Here is a 25,196-nt window from a genome sequence, read left to right as displayed (position 1 = left end):
CTGAACTGAGACTTTCTGGTCCCACTGATGTGTACTGTGAACAGCACAGGGTTTAGGGATGTTAAAAATTTCTGTCATACTTTTAGTAGCCAGAAAGTTGGGGTTTTAAGTGACATTTTCCACAAAATTTAGAAATTACTTTTTGCTTTAAATATCTTTTTCCCCCAGAACTGACCTTGTGCCAGGAAGCTAAGCCATGTTAAACACCCCAGAATATTACCCACCGCTTCCAGAGCTTGCCAGTGTAATTTTGAGGGTCTACTTTTTTCAGTTTTGTGTAAGTCCATTATTAATCAGTTAATATGCCTTGAAAAACACATTTTTAAAAGTTATTTTCATAAACACAACTCAACTGAAATCATGGCTGCACAATAACAATAAAACAAACCTACAAAATAACAGTCTTAGATAATTCCTGCCTTATCTACAGGGAAGAACAATGGGGATTGTAATGTCAGGACATTGTTGTTTGTCTCCCTTTAAAATTTAGAAGGCGTTACATACAGACTTTGCAGTTTGGCAGCTATACAGCAAAACAGATAGAAAATATTCTGTTCTCTGCTACTATTTCAATATGGAAAGGTCTCATACACAATGCAACGGATTCACAGCAGGTCTTTAGAAAATATTGTACCTTTAGTACCTTTGAGTAAACAGGCGACTTTGGAAGGAGAGAAATGAATACAACAAGCAATCCAAACAAATTTTGAAATAATTTCACGAATGGTTTCCCTTTCAGAAGGATAAAAAACTCTGTCTACTCTCTAAAACACTCAACTGATAGCTTACTTATTAGACAAAAATTAGTGTCCATTCAACCATGAAAAAGACAAGCCATTATATGCTATAAGGGAGATCAAACTGACATCAGCTACTGTACATCTTGACACTTACTACATAATCAAAGTAAACTTTGCTATATGTGTCTGATCTAATGTACCTGTCACTTATCACTGTCTCTGCTCAGATGAGTTTGTGTGTCACCTATATATGTGGGACAAAACAAATAAATAAATTGCAGTGTTATCTCTTCAAGCTGCTCACACAGTAAGGGGAAAGTACTTAGTATTCCGTAATGGAGTTAGGAGTAATTTACTGAGAGATAATTTCTTTTGGACCTAAAATCTCCTACCTCCTGTAGAGCAGACAAATAGAACAATCTTACAGGAAATGGGGCATGATAATACTGCTCTTTAAATAGAACTAACAAAATGGAAATACAATAGGCATTACAAAATATATAGCTAACAGTTACCAAAACCTTTGATGTTTTTATAGCTATTTACTACAAGAGATTCTATTAGCTGCTCCAGCCCATTTTAATATGAGGAAAATTTATCATGTGTTTTTTAAAACACTTTTAAAAAAAAGTTAAGCCTATAAAGTAGTACTCTCAGGTATGTGGAGAAAGTGAGCAGAAGGAGGGAAAGCCACTTGGTTGATGAAACAACAAAGATTTGGCAATCAGCTCCTGTAGTGGATAAGAAAAATCTTATGGAATAAGGGCCTTATAGGCTTCTGATCACTTCTGCTCCTTTCTGTCACTTATGCTCATCAAGAAGAACTCTGGGAAAGGTTTGTCCTTTTGCTAACAGGATAGTAGAAAACAAGTTACATACCCTAGAAAACAAGTTGTTGTGTTGATTTAACACAGCCTGGTTTTTTGGCAGGGGCAGTGGAAGCCACAGAGGCAGCTTCTTAGAGAAGCTGCTCAAAGCCAATCCCTGATGGCTCTGATGATGGACATGCTGCTGGCCCAGCTAGAGAAGCTGGTCACACCTCCGTAAGGACAAATTTAAGAGAGGAAAACAACCACACACAGCTCTTCCAAGGGGTGGGGAGGGGCCAGGGCCATCCCTCAGCATGGTGAGCGAATCCCCAGTACGGAGCCCAGACGAAATCAACCTTTCAGTGCTGCAAAACCCTGTAAGAACTTTCCAATTGATAGAATTTGAGAGCAAAAGAACCTATGGACAACAATTTTCTTCTGAGTCAGAGGAAAGGAAAAGGTGAGGACACATGAGGAGAACATGGTGGCACTAAGATTGGTGAAAGGAAGGAGGGGAGGAGGTGCCCTAAGCGCTGGAGCTGAGATTCTTCTGCAAGCTGTGGTGAGGATATAACACAACAAACTGTCCCTGTAATCCATGAAGTCCATGGGGGGATGCAGAGAGCCACTGACAACCCCTGCTTCCAGAGAAAGAGAGCTCTTGATTCCAAACTAGAGCAGCTTATCCTTGAAGGACTACACCCATGAACTAAAATGACCCACGCCATGGCAGTTTTGGGAGGACTGTTTACCCATGGGAGAGACTCATGGTTCTCACCTCTCTTGGCTTTTCTCGTTTGCCTTGGATACCTCTCTAAAATGAAAAGATAAATTATCCAGGAATAATTTTTTCCTGTAACAGAAAGTTAAATGACTGCAGCTACCCAAACCCAGCTTTGCTCTGCATCCTAGGGTCAAGTTGAATCTCCAGCCACCAAGAATGCTGCTTTATAACAAATTTTTCAGGGCATTCTGTGCTGAGCTTTATTCTAGAGCATCTCTTTTGTTCGTTTGGCTGGTGTCACTTCCCTCTCAGGGAACTTTGTCAGTACAACAAAATATTTATCAATGCTGAATGCTCTGTGAAGTAGAAGTGGGAAGATTCTCTTCAGTGGGAGATATTTAAAATATTTCACTTTCCAAGTAGCTCTGTGAATACAGGGAAGAAATGCATAACTTAAACACAAGGAGTTACTGACCCAGAAGTGATTAGCATTAGTGTAAAGCTTTCAGACCCTTTTTCATCTTATTGATTCTAAGCAGAATAAATCCGTAAATGATAATAGGGCTCAATTTAAATTACCTACAGCAAGTGCTGCTTTTCAGCTCTCATCAGACAATCATACTGTTCAATCAGCTCCATTCTGTATGTACAAAGCAAATTAATGTGTATAAAACAGTCGTAACTCAGGCCAGTTCTCAACAAAAGAATCTTTTATGTAGCACACAACTGCCTTTTATCGACATGCTTTTAATTGAACTTCTAATGCTATATCCATATTCCACCTAATTATAGCAGAAAATTAATATATATTTTAAAATACTGACCATACCTTTTCCTTTGTAAGGTTCCCAGATACAGTTAAGCTCAGATTTGTTTAGAAACACTGAAAGGCTGCACGAAGGCAATTCTGAGCCTATGGCAGCCAAGCAATGTCTCAAGGACAATTACACTGGTGCACTGAATCAGCAAGGCCAGCTCCTCACTCCTTGAATCCAGCCTGTAAATGTGCCTCCAAAAACCAGGCAGAGAGCATTGCACAAGAGGCATTGATAGAGAAGTCTCCAGTCTGCAAGAATTCTTTCTTAAGCAATTTGTTTCTGTTTCAAAAGGCATCTTTTGTGTGTCTCACTTTCTTTACTTGTGTTGCTGAGTTTACCAGGGAACAGGCAGACAGGATACCACTTCTTTAAAGGGAGAATTCCTGGGACAACAGAAGCGGCAATGGAAGGAAACAGAGAATTAAAGATGGACTCTAGAAAATGCTTCTGGGTCAATCCAAGACGTTTGGCCTGTGGAATTATATTTGAGAGGGCAGCAGCGCCAGTAATGGGAGAGATAACTTGAATTTGTCCCTGCCATTTCAAGCAGGATGGCTTAGAGAGAGTTAGTGAGGGATTCTACAGAGGTGAAAGAGGATAGAGCACAGGCCTTTTATTTCCATTTCAACATCACCAAGTCCAGACCTTGCTGTGGGTAGGAAAAATCCTGTTGTCAACTTCCACTGCCTTTGCAATAAAGCCTCAAGCTAAGACAACAGCACGTATTCTTCTTTAAGACCCATGCATGCCATACCATGGTTACCAGCAGCAAAGAGCAAATAAACCCAAGGCTAAAATCAACTAAACTGTTGACATTGATTTTAACATGGGTAGAACTCCACCTCAAGGATGTACATTGCAATTACTCAATTTTATTGCCAAGCTCTTCTGACAGGTCTGATCTGCGTTGACACGACACATGGGACTCCCATTTAATATTTTGCTTTAAACATTTTTCTATTAACCAGTCATCTCAAATACAGATTAAGGTGGAGAACATGAGTGCAGCCACCCTTAGGTGCACACAGATGCAGCAAGCAGCTAGGAACACCACAGAAAAAGGCAAGTTCTTCAGAACCTATTGATCCTCCTGATCAATAGGTACAAAAGAAACTTGTAGTGTAAATAATTCAGCTACACTTGCCTGGCATTCAGATGAGCAGGTGGAGCATGGCAGCCAGTGCTCCCACACAGGGCAGCAGCTCTCCACAGCAGTGACCTTCTCTTCCTCATTCTTCACTTCTCCTTTCTTGAGGAGTTTGTCAAGCACTGCAATTAAAAGTCTGTGAGCACTTGTGGAGTTAAAGTAAATAGATGTTTAATCTCTCTGGGGAAATATTTAAGAAATGTACCCAGATGTATTTACTGAAGATTTCACTAATTCAAATAAATCAAGTTAAAATTACAGACTAGACTGGCTATTGTCAGTTTTCTGAAAACCTTTCAATTCAAAAAAGCAAATGGAAATGGTAAGTTCATTTGTCCTTAGCTTTTTGACTGGGAGTAGAGCTGACATTGATGTGGTGAAAGACATTAGTATTTAACTACTTGAAGAAATTCACATTACCACAGTGTCCTTTTAAATTGCTGTACTTATGTTCGCCACATAAGTTGCTATTAGCAACTCTAAAAAAAAACAAAAAAAAACCAACCCTTATATTACAGTCCTGAACATATCAAAGGTTTATTGTACTATGTTCTTTGGAGCTTTCTTCACTCAATATTTGAAATAGAATTAAAATGCTATCCCTGGAAAAGAACTATTTCTTCTAAAGTGTATATATCATTCACTGTAAAAACAGACATTATAAACTAATGTAGCTGACAAGTAATCTCCAAGTTTTATATCAGAAAGTAAAACAAGTCCTTGTGAGAACATTGACTTGCTCCTTAAGCTTGACTTTCCAGATTTTAAGCTAAATAAAAGCACATTGCTAAAATCCTTATATTGAAGGGACTTTGATTTCTCTAAAGCATGTGATAATTCCTGTTTGCCCTTCAACACTTTTTTTATTTGCATATCACTTTTCCAAATTTATAGTACCATAAGGTTCTAGAGGAGTAGAGTTTAGATGTTATATATTTAAAGTTGAAGCAAACATTTTATCTAGGACATATCAAACCCTTTGAGAGAATCTGCCTTAAATATTTAAGTAATGATTTTCTAGGAATAAGGCAGGGCATCTGATGTTAAAAACAAAATAATTACTTTAATGTCTGCTTTACTAAATAAAATATGTGTCTAACATTCAGATTTGAGGGGCTGAGCTTTTCACTCAGGTAAACAACATTCTATTGAAATAGCAAACAAAATTCTTGTTTCTGAAAACACAGCATTAACAAAACAGAGTAACAACATGTCTCAAATTAAAAAAAAAAAAACAACATGCCTGTAGATTCTCATTTACCATACTTTTACACAAAAAGGAGGATCAAGAGGATCAAATTAAAACTCAAATGAAGAAAAAAGGTCCAATCTGGAAGCAGTGTAGTATTAAAGAAGGAGTAAAATCATTAAAGGAGCAAAATTATTAAGTCAGGAAGATTGTTGGAAGGTCCTGCTTCCCTTTCAACATGTGTCAGAATCCAGGATGGCTCAGAGCATTGTGTTTTCCTCTCTAAGAACTGGGCAGTAACACATCTTGGACTTACAGGAATGAACACAGGATCAATTTGCTTTGGTACAGAAACAGCTTTGCTGCTCTATGCATACTTAGATACAAGCATCTAACCTGTTTAAATAACACAAGATAAACAAAAGCTTCAGAGAATGGAATTCTTTCACTGATACTATGAAATGTCTCTCACTGCCAATTTATATCTAAAAATATAACTAGTCTCAGAATGTCCCTCTATGAAGTTTGGAGCTTAGTGCCTTGCAGCAGCACAGAGTCTCATGTTCCATTAGGCTCCATTATCAATAATATTCTTCATGGTATTTTAGTCAGGGGCACACAGCTCATTAACTAACCAGGAGGAAGGAACAAGACAAGAGTGACAAGAAGAGGAACCACAATGGCAGAAAATTGTTCACATCACGTGCACCCAGCATGAGAGTTTATCAGTTTGGAAGATACACTTTCCCTGTCAGTGCCAAACTTCTTCACCAAAGAAATGTAGTTAAATATGCCTTCAGGAATGGGCTAAAATACTGCTGAAGTGGCACTTTCAGGTCTTACTTTAAAGTAAGATTTTAAATTCTATTCTGTGGAGTTAAAGAGGGACCAAAGCTCCTTTTCCTCTTACACAAATACTCTTACCTAGACCACCTCCAAAATTACTTTTTAAAAAATTATAGCTGGGCTCAGATTCTTCTCAATTCTTACTTTTTTCTGGCATTACTGCTCAAGTTATTTTTGCTTGTCTCAGCAGAACAGATCCTAGATTTCCATGCATTTCTAGTTGCAAAAAATGCCGCTTTCTTCTGGAACAGAGGATCTAGATTTAGTTCAGTCACTACATTAATTTTTCTAATGCATTCCAAGTCTCTGGAGACAGGTGGTTCAGGATGGAGAGATAAATATAGCTGTTTCTCCATGGAGCATTCTGTTGCCTCAGGTTTCCAAATCCAAATTAAGTAGTTAATGATTTATGTATACACTGAGCATTAGCATCTTTGTGCCACGTTAGTCATCAGATCACAAGTGGCTCTAAAGAGGCTTTAGTCAAACAAATGAATATTGGGTTGAATGATTCAGATCACTCCAAGCAAACAGTTCCAGCATGTTCACATCGATCACCACTGAACAGCACAGAGGCAGCAGGCTCTGTTGTAAAGGTGAGGGAAAAAACCAACACTCTCATGGGAGCAGCACCAAGCCCCTGGCTCCTCTTTAAATTCAGATTTTGTCACACAGCTATGCCCTTCTCCAGATGTATTTTCCAAGCTTGCAAGCATTCACTGTAGGCAGTGGTTTTTTAAAGCTTCACCGATGCCATTATGAAATTGCAGGATTGTGTCTCTTCCTGTAAAGATAACTTTCGGCTTCCATGGTCACAAGAAACCCTGAAGGTGTAAAATGCATAACCAGAGATCAGCTATATTTATGCATACATGCAAGTATTAAATAAAATAATAAAAAATAAAACCTAATTCCTAGTGCAGAGATTTAACTTGGACTTTTTAGACACTGAGTAGGCAATACAGGGCAGGTGTGAATTCTTCATTCTCACCAAAGCTTCTGCTTGTACATTCTCCTCTTTAAACCAAAGTTTCCTCTCAGGGTGTTGGGTTTTGATACTCACAGTGAATCATTTAATCACCTTTGCATTGTCTTCACTGACCAGACCAACCCCCAGGAATCTCTGACTCAGGAAACCAGGGTGGAGGAATGTTGGAAGGAAGACTTGCTCAAGAAAGACGGGGTTGGAGAACACCTATGCAATCCTGACATCCACAAATCCACAGCCCTGAGCATTCTAGTAATGAGCAGGGTTTACTCTGCAACAAGGAAAGCAAAGTTGTCTCAAAAACAGAGATAACTTGCAGGGATGGCCTTAAAAAGAAAAATTCAGAGACAACTTGAATAATACCAGTTCTCAAGGTTAAATTAGTTTTGTTTTACAGATTCAAGATAATTACTGCTAATGGTTTGGCCTGACCAAGTAGAATAATTACATTTCAAGGAAAGAAGCAGTTGTAAAATTTTTGTTTGTTTGTTTATACTCTACTTTAGATAAAGTGACATCAAAAGTCCTTTAACAAAAGCACTCCTCAGCTGTATTCCCAGTCCCACATTGACAACAAGGCAATTCTCTGAATGTAGAGAAGATAAATTGTGCTAATGCCACTAAGCAAACATGACATTTTTGTTGTACTGTGATCATAGATGAGTCACCAAGTAAAATGATTAATCACAAATCCATGTTACTAGGCTCATTTAGAGATGATTCTCCCTTCACAAAGCAGGTAGAAGCTCTAAATTTATAGGCTAATGCGTTTATTCTAGCTGTAGCAGTCTCATTATTGGTCTTAAGCATCAGAGTCTGCAGGAAATTTGTGTGCAATTAAGCTAAAGTGATGACCTCCTTATACACATTTTGGCACTTTTTTATCTGACAGTCTGTTGTGCAAATATATAAATGAATTGAAGCATTACATAGAAATTACAGCTAATGCAATACTAAGAAAAATAGACATATCCCCAAACTTTAATACATATGCCAGTAAGGTATCTGGACCATAAATTACACTCATTTTATCAGTCTACAAATGGATTTATCAGTCCACAAATGGGTTTGTGCTAAGATTTCAGACTGCTTCATTTTTGCTTGGCTAACATTTGTAACTTCTACAAACAGTTTTACGACCTAAATTGTTTCAGGAGGAAGTGCATGCTTTTGTGGAACAACATGGTTATAAGTCAAACACATATTGTGAATACTTTCTATTTGGTAAATAAACTCACCTTATTTAAAAATTAAGCAGAAAAAAAAATTCTTTCCAACTTCATAAAGGCTTGCTAGCACCTTGAGTTTAATAAAATTAAACACTCACATAAACTCATGTATTTTTCTATCTGCCTACCAAATTAGTCAATACAAATTGTCACTGAAGTGATCATTTCCATGCACCAAGAGCAAAAGGTTGTACCAGTCCTAGACATGATAGGCCCTGGTCCTCTGAACTACCCTAGAGAGGGACTATTCCAAAGCAGAGCTGGCTGAATATCATTAAAAAACATGAAATAAATACATGACTATCTGATGAACTTTAATGTTCAATTATTCTTGCAGCAGGGAGTCATTAATTGAATATAATAAAAATACTTCTGAATCTGTAATGAAAGTCACTCAGCACCATAATCTCGAGTTTGTAGACCCTCCACAATGATTTTGCTTTGTTCAGTAACAAAGAGATGGGATACAGAGGTGCTCTGTGTTCTAGAAGAGCAGAGAGGAGTTGCCCAGTGGAATCACTCAGGAGTTGTGAGATCCTAAGCAAGAAGAACGTGCAGTAACTGCTAAGCAGCTGACACTGCTCTTGCCAGAAAGTACCAGCCAGGTACTGAACACACCATTGTGCCTGGCTTTGGAACAAGATCCAGAACAAAATCTCTGGACATGCACAAACCTGCCCTGCATGAGGAGCATTTATTGCTCAAAGCATAAGCCCATCATCAAAGTTCTTATAGTCCTCCAGTGCTCCTCAAGATCACAACTGCTGCACTGCATCATTAAATACATCTGCAGCACAGGAGACATGAAACCTACAAAATTATCTAAACTATGTTTAGGTGCTGTCCATACCTGAAAATTGACCAGCTATTAAAGTGAACTAATGTCTACCTTTGCTCCTATTAGGCACAATGGAAAGTAAAACAAAACCCTGTGACTAATTATTTATTTCTACACTGAACAAAGAAAGCAAGGACTAAATCAACTTCTAAATGACTAAGAAAGGAAATAAATACCATGAAATGAGAATTACCTAAATAACAAGGATGGTCTGTAATTAATTAAAACTATTTCAGCAATTCTTGCAATAAACTGCCATGTTGTACTCACAGCTTACTGCTCTCAGGTGTAGACAGGAACTAGGTGTCAAGAAAAAAAAGCTAAGTAAATATAAACAACTATCTGCCACATTTTAAATCTCTTTACTCTGTGATTATGATTTAAAACTTTATTCCCTCCTTTCAAGATTATTTGAGAACACATCTTCACTAAGGGAAATATCCTACAGTTGAAGACTTTAGAATCTGCTACTGTTTTATGACAGCTAATGACACAACAGAGGATGGCTGTGCAATCACACAGAAGTGCTCAAAGCCCTCCTAGTTCTGCACAGAACCATTAAAAGCTTGACTTCCAAGAATGAACCCAAGATACCAGGGAGAACTCCTCACATGTTCTCTGCAGTTACATGTGTTAATAAGCTTTTTGAAAGGTAGCAATAACTGTCAGATAAGCAAAGAGAGAAAAAGAAACACTGCAGAACAGCTCCCTTTGAAGCAGTACTTTCCTTTGCTCCAAAGGAAGCCCAATTCAGAGGTTATTTTAAAAAAATAAAGCTAGTCAAGGTACATCTTTTCTGCAGTGCCTCCCAGGGACTGACAGCTATGTACTTTATGAGACTCAGCACATCATAAGCTGGCTGCTTGTTTTCTATCATCACCTAATATTTTCAGCGGCAAAATGCTCAGCCCCCAGTGAGGAAGTCTGAACTCAGAACAGAAATCAGGGAATTTAAACAGCAAAGCAGTGCATACATAACACTAAACAGGAGTGTACTTCCACCTTTCAGTTGCAATAAGCAAGATCAAACAAGAATTAGCAATCATCCTGAATAGAAAAAGCTAACTTTTCCCTTAGTCACTGGAAATGTTGTTGTTGTAAAACTGACCCTTAAGAGACAGATCCCTACTCCAAAAACAGCATAAGAGGAAAAGCAAACATCTTTCACCAGGATGTAACAGAAAATAAAGGAAAGCATTTGTTGCAAAGCAACATTGGCATCTGCAGTTTAAAATCCAGTAAATGACCACGGTGCTCCCCCTGGTGACAACAAACAGGCTGAGGTACCTGTGGTGAGAATCAGCCACTGTAATAAATCCTCCTGCTTCGAAAAACTTAGCAGCAATACTACTCCCACTGAAGTAGGATCAGAAAGACTCTCATGAATTACCATGCTTTAGCTTCAGGAATTTGTTCTACATTATCAGAAAAAAATTCTAACACCAGTGATGCTGCCAGGTGTAAGTCACTGCAGCATGAAGGAAAGAGCATGAAATGAGATTTCAGAACAGAAATGTGGATTTGGATTTATATTTATATTTGATTTCAACACTAGAGAAACGATTTGCAATGGATGAATGTTCCAGAAGGAGGTGAAAAAAGGAAGTTTTCTACCCAGTAGGGCACGGGATCTTTAGGAACACATACAAAGGACCTCAGGAAACCAAAGTGTAACTAGTTTTGCACAGGAAAATGTTTGGGTGAAGTGTACTGTTCAGGCCAGTGTAGTAAGAATGGGTTAAGGATGGCAAGCCCATAGCCAATACCCCTGTCAATGAGGTAAAGCAAACTTTTCAATTGGTTTTGCCAGTGTAGAAATCTTCATTCAGCTTGTGCCTTGCTTGGCCATCAAATGAGACTTTCTCAATGCAGTGAAACTGGCTACACTTGAGAGAGAAATGAAGAAATGCTTAAGGATGGCTGATAAGAGATTCCTAACACCATTGGCTGTGCCCATGTAACCCTGGTGACAGGCAGGGCTTGCCAGGAGATCAGACCCAGCTGGTACCTGATAATGACCTGCTGCAAGAGGCCAGACTGGGAAGGTTCTGGGAGTCAGAGTGAGCATCAGCTTCCCTGCAGCTCCTGGGTGCTGTCCAAGGAAACATCAGCCCTCACAACAAGCCAACATCCTAGTAGGTCAAGGTCCTTGGAAACATTTAAATTTGGTTTTTGTTGCAAAACATTCCACACTGTCACTCACCTTTGGGTGAAAGCAGAAAAAGCACACAAGCAGGCTGCTCAGGTGGAGGCAGAGCAACACAAGAGCAAGAGCTTCCACAGTTCTGTTCACAACAAGTAAAGATCTCTCACAGTTTGACAAGACTTGCTGTGATATGCAGCATTTTCACCCTGTCCTTCTCCATCCCCTGACATCTACAGAAACTGGGATAGCAACACTTGGTCAGTTTTAACTTCTGTCAGTGTTTGATGAGAATCAACTCCCAAAAGTGTCTGATGAGCCATAGCCAGGACAAAGAAGGCAGTTTTAGATCCCTGAGCTGCTGCAGGAAACTTTCTGCAGGCTGAAGAATACATCCCTATGCCAGCTATCCTCTTCTCAGGTTTTCAGGATTTTTTTACTGGACTCCAAAGGGAAAAAGGAGATTTTGCAATATTACACTTCAAACTTCAGTATTGCAGAAGGCGATTTTGTTCAGGGACAAACTTCTACAAGCTGGCAAGTGTCCTCATTCTTGCCTGTTCAAAGACTGCCATGTTCTTGCTGGTGCTGAGCATAGATATAAAAAATACCTCTGGCACAGGAATCAAAACAAAGGACAGACAGCTTTAAGTACATGACCTTGGGTTATACAATTCACAACAATTAATTGCTTCCCTATGAAACCATTCTTGTCAGATTTTGCAGTTAACAAACCCCTTTAGCTAAGGGGGGACCAGTTTGCTTTCTGCCATCAAGAACAATTAAGATGTGCCACTTTATTTTTATTTTCTGCCTGGGCAGTGACAGAAAATTTGTATTTTCTGCCTGAAGAGTGACTTCACAGGTCCTGTATAAGAATCCCCCTTCTCTGAAGAAGACACCACATCATTTCATAAGAATATCTTTGCTATATCATTAATTTTAATTCCAACCTGTACTTCAATATGCACATAACTATTTTCAAATACAATGAAAACTTAAATTCAACAGCATCAGAGCTTTCAGTAAATCCTTCACAACTTCAGAAAAATCTCTATAAACATTGTGTAAAGTAGATACAGAATGTACAGAGAATGGTTTTCTATACAAAAGTGCATTTTAGCAATACAATTAGCAGAGAACCTGGGAAAAAAACCCCTCAATTTAAGCAATACCATATACTCTAATCTATACCCTCCTCTCTCCCCCCCGCAAAAAGAAAGAAAAAAAAAATCAACCCCCCCACCTTCCCCTTGCTTTGGTTATTAACTATATTCAAGGCTTTCATATTACAATTTTTTTTTTTTTACACTGGACTATTTATTTAAAATTTGGAAATGTTTTAAAGTTAGCCAGATGAGAGAGAATGCAAATATGATTCATCAGAGTTAACAGTCAAAATAGACAAACTTTGAATATTACATAGATTTGCTCTTGATAGATTAATAAACTAATCTTTGCAATCCTTAAATGGACAACCGTTGACTTTTCTGTGCCCAAGAATTGCAAGATCAGTACACTTAAGAAAATTAAACCAATAAATCTAACAACATTTGCCATGAAAATCTGGCTTATATGAATGAACTTTAAAAGCTCCCAAAACAGTCAGGTTTATTAATATTTATAGACCAATGCATCAACTGATTTCAAAGTTGAAGGAGTGTTAGAAGAAAAGCAATGGCTTCAGGCCATTCAGCATAGATAAACAGGAGATATTGCCATTTTTATTTTTCTGTGTTGTATATGCACTCTGATGTAAATGCATGTAAGTAAGTTCAAGCAGGTTGATTGGTTGGTTTGTTTTCTCCCCAGAGAATGATCTTCACAGGTTTCAAACCACAATATGAGAACTAAAATTTGAGGCCAGGAAAGTATTGTAAAGACTTTTCCTGCTCTTCCAAGTAAGCACCCCATACTGAGCACATTGCAACCATCTTTTTATGAGCTTCCCAGATTAAAAAAAAAATAGGCATTTTAACAAAAGATGACGTTAGATATATAGAAATCAGCCAATTTTGTCAGGCAGCTTTCTTCCTCATATTTAAAATCATATTAGAAAATAATGTTCTCTCTTGTTTACAGTCCTATTGCAATCAGACTTTCAGTGGTCCTTCTAAGCCTTTTTAGAGAAAAAGTTACCATGGAAGCAAACTGTTATCATTACAGAGTGTAAAATGTTTATATCCACACTGCAGTGGGTACAAAGTTCCTACAGACAGTTTCAGTACCATGAAGCCAAGTAACCATGAGCTTTTTCCTGTGTGTTTCTGTATTGCTTTTAAACTTCACATTTTTTCTCTATTAATAAAAAGCAGAGTTTTGATTTATTTTTTTAAGAAAAAAACTCAATAAGGATGCATTATTTTAGCAGTTTGTAACTATTCTTCATCAGAACCCAGCAGTTACACCTATGGCCACAAAGGCCATAACTTGTATCAGCAAGATCAGATTTCACTGACATTGCAACTGTTTGACTACTACCACAGGTATTTCACAGAAATTAACAGATTTAGATTGGAAAAGTCCTTTTAGGATCATCAACCCTAAATCTAACACTGCCAAGCCCACCACTAAACCATGTCTAGGTGCCACATTTACATGTCTTTTAAAACCACCATGGACAGTGTCTTCCTGAGTAAATGTTGAGCATGCTGCAGGGAAAACCATGAATCTGACAAAAAACCTTCCCCCACCACAAAATGAGTGTGTCACTGCAAGTACAGAGGGTGAGAAAGCAAAAGGAAAAAAAAACCCAAATGTGTAGAAGGATATGAGAATATGAGAACTCCTGAATGCCACAGTGACTTCAGGCCTGATTCTCTGAGATCAGGGAGAGACAACATTGTATCTCTGAGTACTCGGCAAAGAACATTCAAGGTAAGCAAGATGTTACTCTGCATTCTTACCAGAACATTCAGAGTTTTGTATTCTTTGTATTCTTATGAGCATCCTGGATCTATGAGATCACAGAGCTATAAATTATTAGCATGGAATCCCAGGAAATCCACTCTCTTCTATCATTTTAACTGTCACTCACATGACTGAAGTACCTGCTGGAGACAACACAGCACAATCAGCTATTCTGGCACCCAGGACCTTTTTGTCCATGTAACACATGAGCAACTGGACCCATCTAATCACTTAGAATAATTTATACTCACATGCTCACACTATGATTGAAATACTATCCTCTCTCACTTCAGGATCTCTGGAAGCTAGGAGACAGGTGGCCAGAGTGAACTGTACCTCATCAAAATGATGGGGTCTTCTCTCAACAAAACCCTGAGGCATTTTAAACTCTGAATAACTGCTGAAACAGAATAAAGTGAACACACTTTCATGCTCCACCACACTGAGATATTGCACCTTCCTTACAATTCACTTCAGAGTTTCAATTCTCTACAGTACAAAGTGTGCATTTTTCTTCAGAAAAAAAATTCAATCACATTTCAAAGTCACTGCAAAAAATAAAGGTTGTACTGAAATGTGACAGTGTACATATGGTGAAGTATTTCATGATGAATTCGTCCATTACCATGGAAGAGTTTAACAACCACACCCTGAAATTACCCAAACTGATAGCAATTGAATCTTATCTTCCATACAAGATATTTAAATGAAGCTCCAGATTTAAGTCAATCTAAATTCTCAGTAAAGTGTATACTGTTAAGAAGTTTTCAGTATTGATTATACAGGAGGGAGGCATCAATCAGCAATAGCACAGTACAAGCAAATACTGACAGGTCACAGACACTTGTGGTTATTGGACAGAGAACTGGCCACATGGGACAGCTAACTTGAGCTCAAAATGACATTACCTGGCTTTTAGTCAGTCAGTGGCCAAGCCTGGGGACCTGTTGTAGAGCAGCACTAAATTCAAACATATTAGTTTGACTCTGGACCCCATTTAATTCTTATCAAAACCCTTTCAGAGGCCAGTGTTCAGATAATTTACTGGTCAGTTTATTTTGAGGCTAAAAGGAATGCCACTTCTGAAAGAAAAATATTTCAGCTGTCAGGGCTAATAAGTCTGTGCAGGACATGGAACATTAATGTCAGTAGTCCTAAAGCTGACCATGCATTCTGCAGGACTGGGCTACATCCTACAATTACAGACACCTGTGGCCACACTAAACTGTCAAACTCCTTAATTCAAGAGCAAAATTAAGGTAATGAAGCATCAACATAATAAAAAAATTATTTCCTGAACTCAGAACTCAAAAACACTTTTATACACTATTAAATTTCACATTAAAATTTAGAACTATCATTTTTATCTCAGCCATGGGGGAAGGAGTTCTATAAAAGTAGTTCCAAGATAAAAACTAAAATCAGCTTAAAGATTGTCAGAGTTAAGAAAAAGGTTGAAACTACTACTACTTCCCTACCTGAAAGCCACAATTTTACCTGATTTTCTTATCATGAGAAATTTCAAAAGCTGATAGACAACAAAAGGAGAATTCTGATACATGTCATGGTGCAACGACCCACACAGAAGACAACCTCAGCTAAATATACAATTTAAAAAGTACAGCTGCATTAATTAAGTTCTCCTGTCAACAATATGAATTAAATATATTTAGATATGCTTCTGGGGAAGAAAACCACTGAAGTTGTGTGCCACTTGTTTGCACTTCTGTTTCCAGTAGTGTTTTTAACTATTTTAAGTAGTGTCCTTGACAACTTAATTGCAGGTTAGTGTATTTTCAATTCATAAATGTGTTTTTATTGGAATCTTTTCACAGAAATACTAGGGATGTATTGGTGAACCATTAGTAACAATCCTAAGATACTGAGCAACAAAATAACCTTCTGAAGACTAAGTCTGCAATTACTATGAGGGGTTTTTTTAATTTTTAGTTGGTTCCTAAGAACTACATTATTTAGGCAGTATTTGTATTACAGATTCTCTGCATTATATGTCCTGCTTCTTGTTTTCTGTGTAGTTTAATTTAAATCAAAACTTTTAGAAAAGTATCAACAGTACTTGGATTTTGTACAAACCAAGAGCAAGGCCGAAGAAAGCCCCAGAGAGCAAAAGATTTTTCCTCATGCTAAACAATCTCCCTAATAATGGGAAAGGAGGGCAGAAAAAGTCAAGTGTAATACTAACTCAAAGCTGAAAAAAACCTAAAAAAGCTGAAGCATAGTAATGCATGCTTTGTGTCATCCAAAAGTACCCCTAGACTTACGTGCAAGTGAGTTAGCATGTTAGCCAAGTTCAAATTTCTTTAAAATCACATCTATTCAGCAGCTTTTCAGAAGACAGGTAAGTTTCTGAATTCTTTGTTGCAAAATTAGTCTCAAAAAGCTGAAGTTACTCAATACTTAAGACCTTCTTAGCAAAATTACACTTGAGAAAAGATCTGGTTTGTATTGTTAATACTAATCAAAATTTGGTCAAGAAACATATGTAAACAATAAGGATAATACATTTAAGGCTTAGAAAGAACACTGATAAATTCACCCCTGTCACATTAGAACATCCACATCTCCTTCATGGTCCTCCTCAGTCACTTTTAAAGACAGCACTTCTTCATTAAGAAATAATCCACTCAGTCTTTCCTTACGAGCCTGTCTTTGCTCTTTCAGCTGTCTCTTCCTTAAGGCCTTTTGCTGGAGTTTCCGTTGCTTGGAACGTTTCTGTCAAAATACAGAAGAGACAAAACATAAGATTTTGTTCTGTAACTTAGAAAAAAACACCTCTAAAGCTGGCAAATATAAATTAACCTCTAAAATAACATCTGCTCTGAAAGATAACAAATACGAATTCTCAGCGGTGGTGTAAACATTCATCCAAAATTATACCTAATATTAAAATATCAAGACCATTTACCAGAACTGAATTCTGAGGCACAACATTAACCTGTGATGTTGCATAGTCAAGTCTTTGATTGGAGGAATCTTTATTGCTGGAGAAATGTTACAGTCTTACATTAACAAACCCAAGATGTTGAAGAACAAGAAAAAACTGCTCCTCTCCTACACACTTGAAATTTAAAATATGGGGACACAAGGAGTGCCACAGTTCTACTTTAAATGAGACATGCTTCAGAGAGTCCCTTCTCAGCAAGGAATCTCATGAGACATGCTCAAAAAATAAAGAACATTAAAAAAGCCTGATGAAACTTCTAGTTGAGAAAAAAACCAAAAACCATCACAGGTGTCTCTGCTGTCCAGAAATTATGCCTTAATTAGGGTGATCATTCTTAAACAATTTTTTTCTTAAGTTTGATGCATAAGCCCTTATTCGAGCCCACTCAACTTATCCTAAACAAAAGGAATTAGAATATCTACTACTACAAACACCAGGCTTCTGGTTAGAAGTGATGGGAAGAGCACGAGTTTAAACTCCTTATGATCATTGGCTTAGACAGACAACTCAGTTACTCTGCTCCTTCAGGACAAACATCCCAGGTAAGATCCCATGAGCAGGCTTCAGGAGTTAAGACAGCTTAATCAACACAGATACCCATAACTAGAAACTTTACTTTGGAATCCCGGATTCTCTCTGCAGCACTTGTGGACAAATTGCTGTCGCTGTGCGCTCGACTCATGTTGGCACTGGAGTTGGAGGCGGAATTGGCAACGCTGGAGCCGCTGCTGCTGGCTGAGCTGACCATGCTGGCACTGCTGCTGCTGCCACTGGCACCACTCACACCACTGGTGCTTGCACAGCTGTAGCTGCTCCTTTTCCAGCTCTCCCTTGCAGACCGCTGCCGAGGTCCGTGTTCCTTGATATAGTTTCTTACCTTTAGAACAGAGGCAGCAAAATTACTGCAGTTTGATAAATGCTGCACTGAGATACTCCTTTTCATGGAAAAAACACAATCTAATAATGATGAAGTTATTGGGTCAGCTCAGGCTTTTAAAACATTTTCTTGTGGCTGCTTAAATCACAAGCAATCTGGAGTGACCCAGAGAACTTAACTATGTTAACATTTGTGACATTTCACTATGGAAGGAAGAAAAATATGTAGCGAGGGCTGGAGGGTTCTTTTCTCTTCTGCCTGTCACGTTTGTGACTATGTAACAATATGTTATTATTTTAACAACAAACAGGAACATCAGTCAAGTTCAACTGAATTAAGTTGTTTACTTACAGTATCAAACCCCTTTATTTTGCTAGGTATACTCAAACAAAAGTATGTGTAAATAAAGAAGCTCTTTTCTACTTTAAGATGACACTTACAAAATGTTGGAAATATGAAACAGATCAAGCCCATAAAAGCAGTGAATGTTTTCCATTTTCAACTTAATTTTCATCATTATCAGTGCAACATTGAGGAGCTCGGCTTCTACGGACACTGCATCTCTTCCCAACAACACATCTCACTAATTCAATGGCTGAGAAGACAGTAGGATGTATCTACTCTATCAGCCAGGCACCCTTCTTGGTTATAATTTGCATCTTGTAACATCTTTAAAATGCATTATTCTCTATCCCTTTCTACATGAAATTTATGGTCTTCCCCAATAAATTCCATTTTTTTTAAGTTTTAAATGCTAGTTTACATACAATGAGCAAATGCAGACTCTCAGCTAGCTGATGGTCATGAAGTGGAGTACAGTGCCATAAGCAGCACCAGGTCCACAACATAACCCATTACACACTCACCAGCTCTGGCTTAACACACAATGAGAATATACAACCAGTCTTATGTCAAGGTTTAATACATATAAATATGCTTTTGAACTCTATTTTCTGTCACTGACAGTATTGTGCTGTAGAGTCTCTCTCAACATCTAATGGTTATGCATAAAAATTGATCACAAGTTCTTAAGATTTTGCAAGATATAATCCGATGCTGAAACTCTGAAGTCAAATGTACAAACTTTAACTCACCTGTTTCAGTTTTTCATCTGTGAGACAGTTCAATTCAATAATGAATTCACTATCTGTAGGTGAGATCTGAGCAGTAGGATCAATAATTTTAATAATATCAAGTTGCTCTCGAAGGCCCATCTCTGTACTGACTTTGCGACTCAAATATTCAATATATTCAACCTAGGACCCAAAGAAAGGCAGGTCATTTTGAAGTATTACTGATTCTAAATGAGAGACAGAAGAAATAAAGAATTGACAGAATAAAACATGCTCAAATATCATGGTTCTAGCCTTGGGCATCCTTAAAAACTTAGGGTGAAAACTTGAGTAAGCATTAAACTGGCTCCTATAGATCCAAAGGACAAGGTTTAGTTTTAAGAATCAAATAGTTCTGCACAGGTCTGCCTTTACTACAGCAAACAGCATGGCCTTTGTGTCTTTTAATTGGAAGTTCTTCTGTTCTCACATAGGAAAAAAGTCACCTGTTCATCATTTGTCATTGCACTCCATGGAAGCTCATCAAGATTCCTGTGCTTGTTTTTCTTTTTGGGAAGCAGACAGGGAGAGCTTGGAATACTCGGTATAACATCAGAGAGCACATCACTCCCACTTGCAATGTCGCTGCCAGGCAACTTGTAACATGCAAAAGGAAGAACAAAGCTTTAGAATAGAGTAGGCAGACTGTAAATTATTCTAACACTATTAACAATTCAAAACATCCCATCAAATTAGCAAAGCATTGATTATCTCTGTACTTTAACAAACTCTTTCTAATTACTCATAAACCTGCAATACTCCCTTGAATCTTCCTGTAAACACCAAGTGCAGCAAACTCAATTCACACTGTTCTGTACTCATCAATCCTCTTTAAAAATCTGTGTTTAAGAAAACACAGACTGAAGTTGCATTTCAACTGTTTCCCTTCTCCATCAGTGGAAACTGTCCATTACAATCCAAACCTAAATCTAAACCTCCCATTTTGGAGCATAAGTCTAGTTTAAGGAAGATAATTTAAAAGTAGGTCTGTAATTCCTACCAAACTCCATAATTACACAAGAAAATTAAATTAAAATCACTGCCATTTGCCTGGAAGCAACTGAGAACTTCAGCTAGCTTCATTTATACAACTGATATGTGATTTCTGGATGCACTGGATTACTTGTGCTCAGATTCTGCCACATAACACCATAAAGAACTACAAAAAAAGTCTTTCCAAAATCCTACAAATCCAATCAAGTAAGTCTCTTGAGAAAAGCTTGTTTTAAAAAACAAAGAGTAATAAAAAATCTGGTTACCACTCAAACATACTGTCAGCTAGCTAAGGCATAGGAAATGGCATCTTTTCAAAACAATTGCCATATTTATCAGGCAATTGAAATCTCACAACTCAATAAAGCTCTGAATCTTTGGGATCCAACCTGAGCTGTTCCTACAGACTGCATTATACACACACACTTGTAACTGCAGTGATATAACATAGATTGTTGAGACCAGCAGCTGGATTAAACCAGTCAGAAATTCAAACCTGATCTCAGTACATGTCTCCAGTTCACTTGCATCTTCTGGAACAGGATTTGAGCTTTCTTGAAATCAATTTTCAGTTCCTGTACTGTCCTTACAAGACTCTCTACATGCTCTGACTGAGCTTTATGACAAAATTTTCAAGTATTCCCCAATAAATTCTGAAACTCTATGTTACCTATTTCAAAGTCATGTATACATTCATAGCTGACTTAAATCTTTAATATAAAAAGTCATTTTAGGTCTATAATGCACTAAAAATGCATATAATGTTTGAAAAAATGCTGAACAGGGAAGACTATCACAAACTAGAAATACCCAACAAGGACTGCATCCAGCAGAGACTTGGGAAAAGGATATGATTCACCTTCCCATTCTGGTGAGACAAAAGGAGCTCTGTACTCTTACTGGGGTAGAAAAAATACTATAGGAATAAACTATGGCAAGAGTTTGTACACTTTACCTAGAAAGTATCAGTAGGATCAGATATCTATAACCAGATTTCATTAGCAGGGCAGATCCTCAGTACACAGAGTCTAAGCTCATGGCTACAAGAACACACACTGGTCCCTAAAACCAAACAACCATAAGCGACCTTCTTTGGAGAGCTGACCTTCAGTCTCCCCTCCTGATTAAGCAGGTTGGAATAAAGTGAAACAAAACATTTTTTCTATCATTCAAGATTCAGATATGTGCTCCTAGTTACAAAGAAACAAGTGCTGAGATCACTTGGTTTGTTCAGAAGGAGACTTGAGGGGAGACTTCATAGCTGTCTACAGCTTCCTCAAGAGATGAAGAGGAGTGGGAGGCAGCAGTCTGTCCTCTCTGGTGACCAGTGACAGGACACAAGGGAACAGCAGGATGCCAGGTCAGGGGAAGTTAAAGTTAAGTATCAGGAAAAGGTTCTTCCCCCAGAGGCTGCTGGGGAAGTGGAACAGGCTCCCCAGGGCAGTGATCACAGCACCAAGCCTGACAGAGTTCAAGGAGTGTTTGGGCAACACTCTCAGACACAGTGTATAACTCCTGGGCTTGTGCTGTGCAGGACCAGGAGCTGGACTTCAGTGATCCTTGTGGGTCCCTTCCAGCTCAGGACATTCTATTCTATTACTTTTTAACTACAGCTAAATCCAGCATGCAATAGTCTACACAAAATTTTACATTTCCAGGGGAACCAGTTTACCTGCCACTCAAACTCACTGTCTGACCAATCCCAGTAAGTGCTGATAGAGGAGGAGACATCACTGCAGACACTGCCCTCGGGGAACAGATCAAAAGAGGTGAATTCCTGGTCATCCAGCAGAGAGTAGCAATCATCCTGGTCCCCCACAGACACGGATGAGAAGAGCTCCTCGCTGCACTCTGAGCTGGCCACACTCGTCCCACAAGATGTCAAGTTCCACCTGCAAAACAGGACAACACAATTAGAGAGCAACAAACCTTGGCATCATGTGTGCTAAGAAATTCCTTTAAGCCTTGTAAAACTATCTCAAATTTGCTAGTCAGTGATACTATACATTGATTTTATTGAAATAAGTTATAATTGTGTAAATTGAAGTATTCTGGTTTTAGGTATTTTTAAAAGTACATCAACAACATCAAAGCGAACACAGTGTAACATATATTGAGGCAAAATTTCATATACAGTTAGTATAATTACACCTTTATTGTCAGTTTCTACCCCAGAACTATGGCTCCTGTAATATGGAAATTGACCCTTTTTTGCTGCTGGTTGGGTTTTTAAAACACACTGATCTAAAAATAAAATTTTCCATGTGTTGGAATATTTTAACTTCCATATAAACCAGAAAAAACGGAAGTAAGTAATTAATCAATTTGACTTCAAGACAAATAGAAGTCAAGAAGAAATTCCAGATTGACAATCCCCCACAAAGTTAAGGCTTAATAAGGAAACATATTATGGATCTATTATTCACAACTCTGAATGTCAAAACCATTGGACATGGCACAGGGTAGGGTGGGGAGGTGACCTGTGTGAAAATGATACCATGCCAAAACTAAACACTTTTTTGCCTCATTACAAAGCTAGCTGAAGTTGTTGCTAAAGAAAAGCTATTGAGAACTCAATTTTCACAGAACAGATTTTTTACTCTAATGAGAGTAAGCCAGAATGTAACAAGCTCATGAAATCAGTCTCCATATCTGGAACTTATTTTACATATTGGAGAAAAGTAGGTCGAGACAAATATGAGTCAGCACAGCACTGCAATATGGCCAAAACAATTTGAAAAGGGCTTCTAAAATGCACCACACAAACCCACACAATCAACTCCTGTTCCATCAGCCTGGCTAACTAGAAAACACTCTTCTATCCCACTGAGCAATCCTATCACCAGAAAGGCTGGTCCTCAATCTCATTAAACCACATACCAGGCTGGCTAAATATGTTTGTGATGGATTCACTCCCACACCCACTTGGCCAGATGTGAATTTATCCAATGTTAAAGACATTTCCAAAACTTTCCTCATAGCAGATTCAGGAGCTCTTGCCCTGCCTCCCTTCCTGCATCCCCTACAGATGTGCAAAGCCTTGCTGGTACAGACTCTTGTGGGCAAGGCAATCCACTGGCAATGAGCAAAACAAAACCGTGGTGACACAGCACAGTACTCAACATGAATACACCTTCAGAATCCATGAAATAATAATGAAATGAGAGATAGAGTGGACAAAGTTCCCAGACATATCAAAACAAAGGATGAGGTCCAGGGGCTCTAGCACCAACAAACTACACAGATACTCCAGGTGCAGGCAGCCAGCCTCACCTTCTCATGGCTGGGGGGCTGCTGTGCTCCCTGGGGTGAACTGGATTAACAACAAAGGGGAACTGCATTAAAATTACTCCTAACTTCAAAAAATAGAAAGCCTTATGTGAACACTACAGATTGAGCTGCACATCTGCAATGGCTTAATCAGTGCAAGACAGGGCATGTCCTTTTCCAGAGAAGTCAAACAACCCCTTGAGAAGCCTGGGTTACAAACCTGGGCTTGTAAACAGAGCAAACCTGAGCAACACACTTGGGAAGGCAACACAGAGAAATGTACAAAATTAATTAAATGCAAATTTGGTGACTATCACACATTTATTTACAGATATTCTAAGAATATATCTTACTGCTCGTGTCTTATGACTCAAGAACTATACTATGAGAGTGTATCGTGTTTGATCAAGGCTCTTGATGCTGAATCATTTAGAAATGTATAATTAAAAGTTTGCCCTTGTGAATGACACTTTTAAAGTGCAATTTTCAAGACTTGATACAAACACACTCTTCATAATTATGAAACAGAAATACTAATAACCCATAAAAGAATCTTGCAAAACTGAAACAGGAATGTTGGAGACATGTATGTTGGAGACTGAAATCTCATAGAGTATTCTCAAAGAAAGCTATTGCTATATTCAAGCTTAATACTACATATTAGCAGAACTAGGTTTTTAGGAAAGCAAGACTGTGATTTTGATTTTATGAACACAACTGGAATTTCTTTGCATAGCTGTATTAGCACTTCTACAAATTACAGGCAGAATAATTTGCCCTTAATTAGCAGCATGGGGTGGAAATGTTTCTGCAGGAGTCAGTGGAGTCACCACGCTGCCTAACTCATTCTGAATCTCTAAAGGTCTGCCTGGTGACCATGCAAGGCCTGCCTTTAAGTCTTATAAACACACCATTCTGTAGCTGCCTACAGCCCTCAAAAATTCAAAATCTCATAAATTAAGAAACTCAGACTGAGGGTAGGAGCATCCTGATTCAAGTGGATGGTGTCCCAGCCAGGGTAGGGGAGTTGGAACTAGAAGACCTTTAGGGTCCCTTCCAACCATTCTGTGATTCTATGAAAAAGCACTTCTTATAAAACCCACCCAGCTCACACCGTCAACCGTAACGTGATGAGCCGAAGCCAGACCCAGCTAAGGGGAAGGGTAACCCGGCAGGGCGTGGGGCGGACACGGGGGGCACCTGCAGCTCGGCCGTGCTCGGCCCGCCCCGGGCAGGAGCCGGGGAAGGATGCGCGGCCCTGCCAGGGGCGGCCCCGACCCCGCCGCGACCCCCGCACCCCGGCCCGGCCCTCAGCATCACCCGGCCCGGCCGCCCCGAGCGCCGAGCGGACCTGTTGGAGTGGAAGCGGTGCAGAGGGTCGGTGCGGTGGCAGGAGGACAGCTGGCAGCCGAAATCGCTGACGTCCAGGCAGCCCTCCTCGCTCAGGCTCAAGCTGCCGCCCCGCGGCGGGTGCTGGTGCGAGAGCAGCGGGCACGGCTCCTCGGGGGTCAGGAACTTCTCGTACGGCTCCTCGGTCATGGCGGCGGGCGCGGGCGCGGCGGGAGCGCCTCAGGCGGCGGCGGGAGCGCCTCGGGCAC

General features: G+C 39.0%; 1 protein-coding gene across 4 annotated transcripts; it reads right to left on the bottom strand.

Moving 5' to 3' along the window:
- Positions 1–7,039: 7,039 nt before the first annotated feature.
- On the bottom strand, positions 7,040–25,161 carry FAM199X (family with sequence similarity 199, X-linked). 4 transcript variants are annotated; one of them, XR_009275328.1, is made up of 8 exons: positions 24,950–25,153; positions 22,001–22,220; positions 19,782–19,931; positions 19,318–19,479; positions 17,963–18,223; positions 14,633–17,114; positions 14,378–14,521; positions 7,040–7,097 (listed from the first exon to the last, which is right to left on the bottom strand). XR_009275328.1 is itself a non-coding variant. In XM_058814026.1 (7 exons), exons 1-6 carry the CDS (start codon positions 25,135–25,137, stop codon positions 16,944–16,946), a joined length of 1,152 nt encoding a protein of 383 aa, XP_058670009.1. In that variant the 5' UTR covers positions 25,138–25,153; the 3' UTR covers positions 12,738–14,781; positions 16,939–16,943. The 4 variants fall into 4 exon arrangements, 3 of the variants coding, with proteins under 3 accessions (XP_058670009.1, XP_058670011.1, XP_058670010.1); XM_058814026.1 differs by lacking the exon at positions 7,040–7,097 and having other exon boundaries at positions 12,738–14,781; positions 16,939–17,114; XM_058814028.1 differs by lacking the exon at positions 7,040–7,097 and having other exon boundaries at positions 12,738–17,114; positions 24,950–25,161.
- Positions 25,162–25,196: the final 35 nt, after the last annotated feature.

This window comes from Ammospiza caudacuta, chromosome 14 (genome assembly GCF_027887145.1).
Source record: "Ammospiza caudacuta isolate bAmmCau1 chromosome 14, bAmmCau1.pri, whole genome shotgun sequence".
In the NCBI taxonomy this organism is placed as follows: Eukaryota; Metazoa; Chordata; class Aves; order Passeriformes; family Passerellidae; genus Ammospiza; species Ammospiza caudacuta.
The sequence above is the reverse complement of the archived record's forward strand: the minus strand, read 5'-3'. Positions and strand labels throughout refer to the sequence as shown.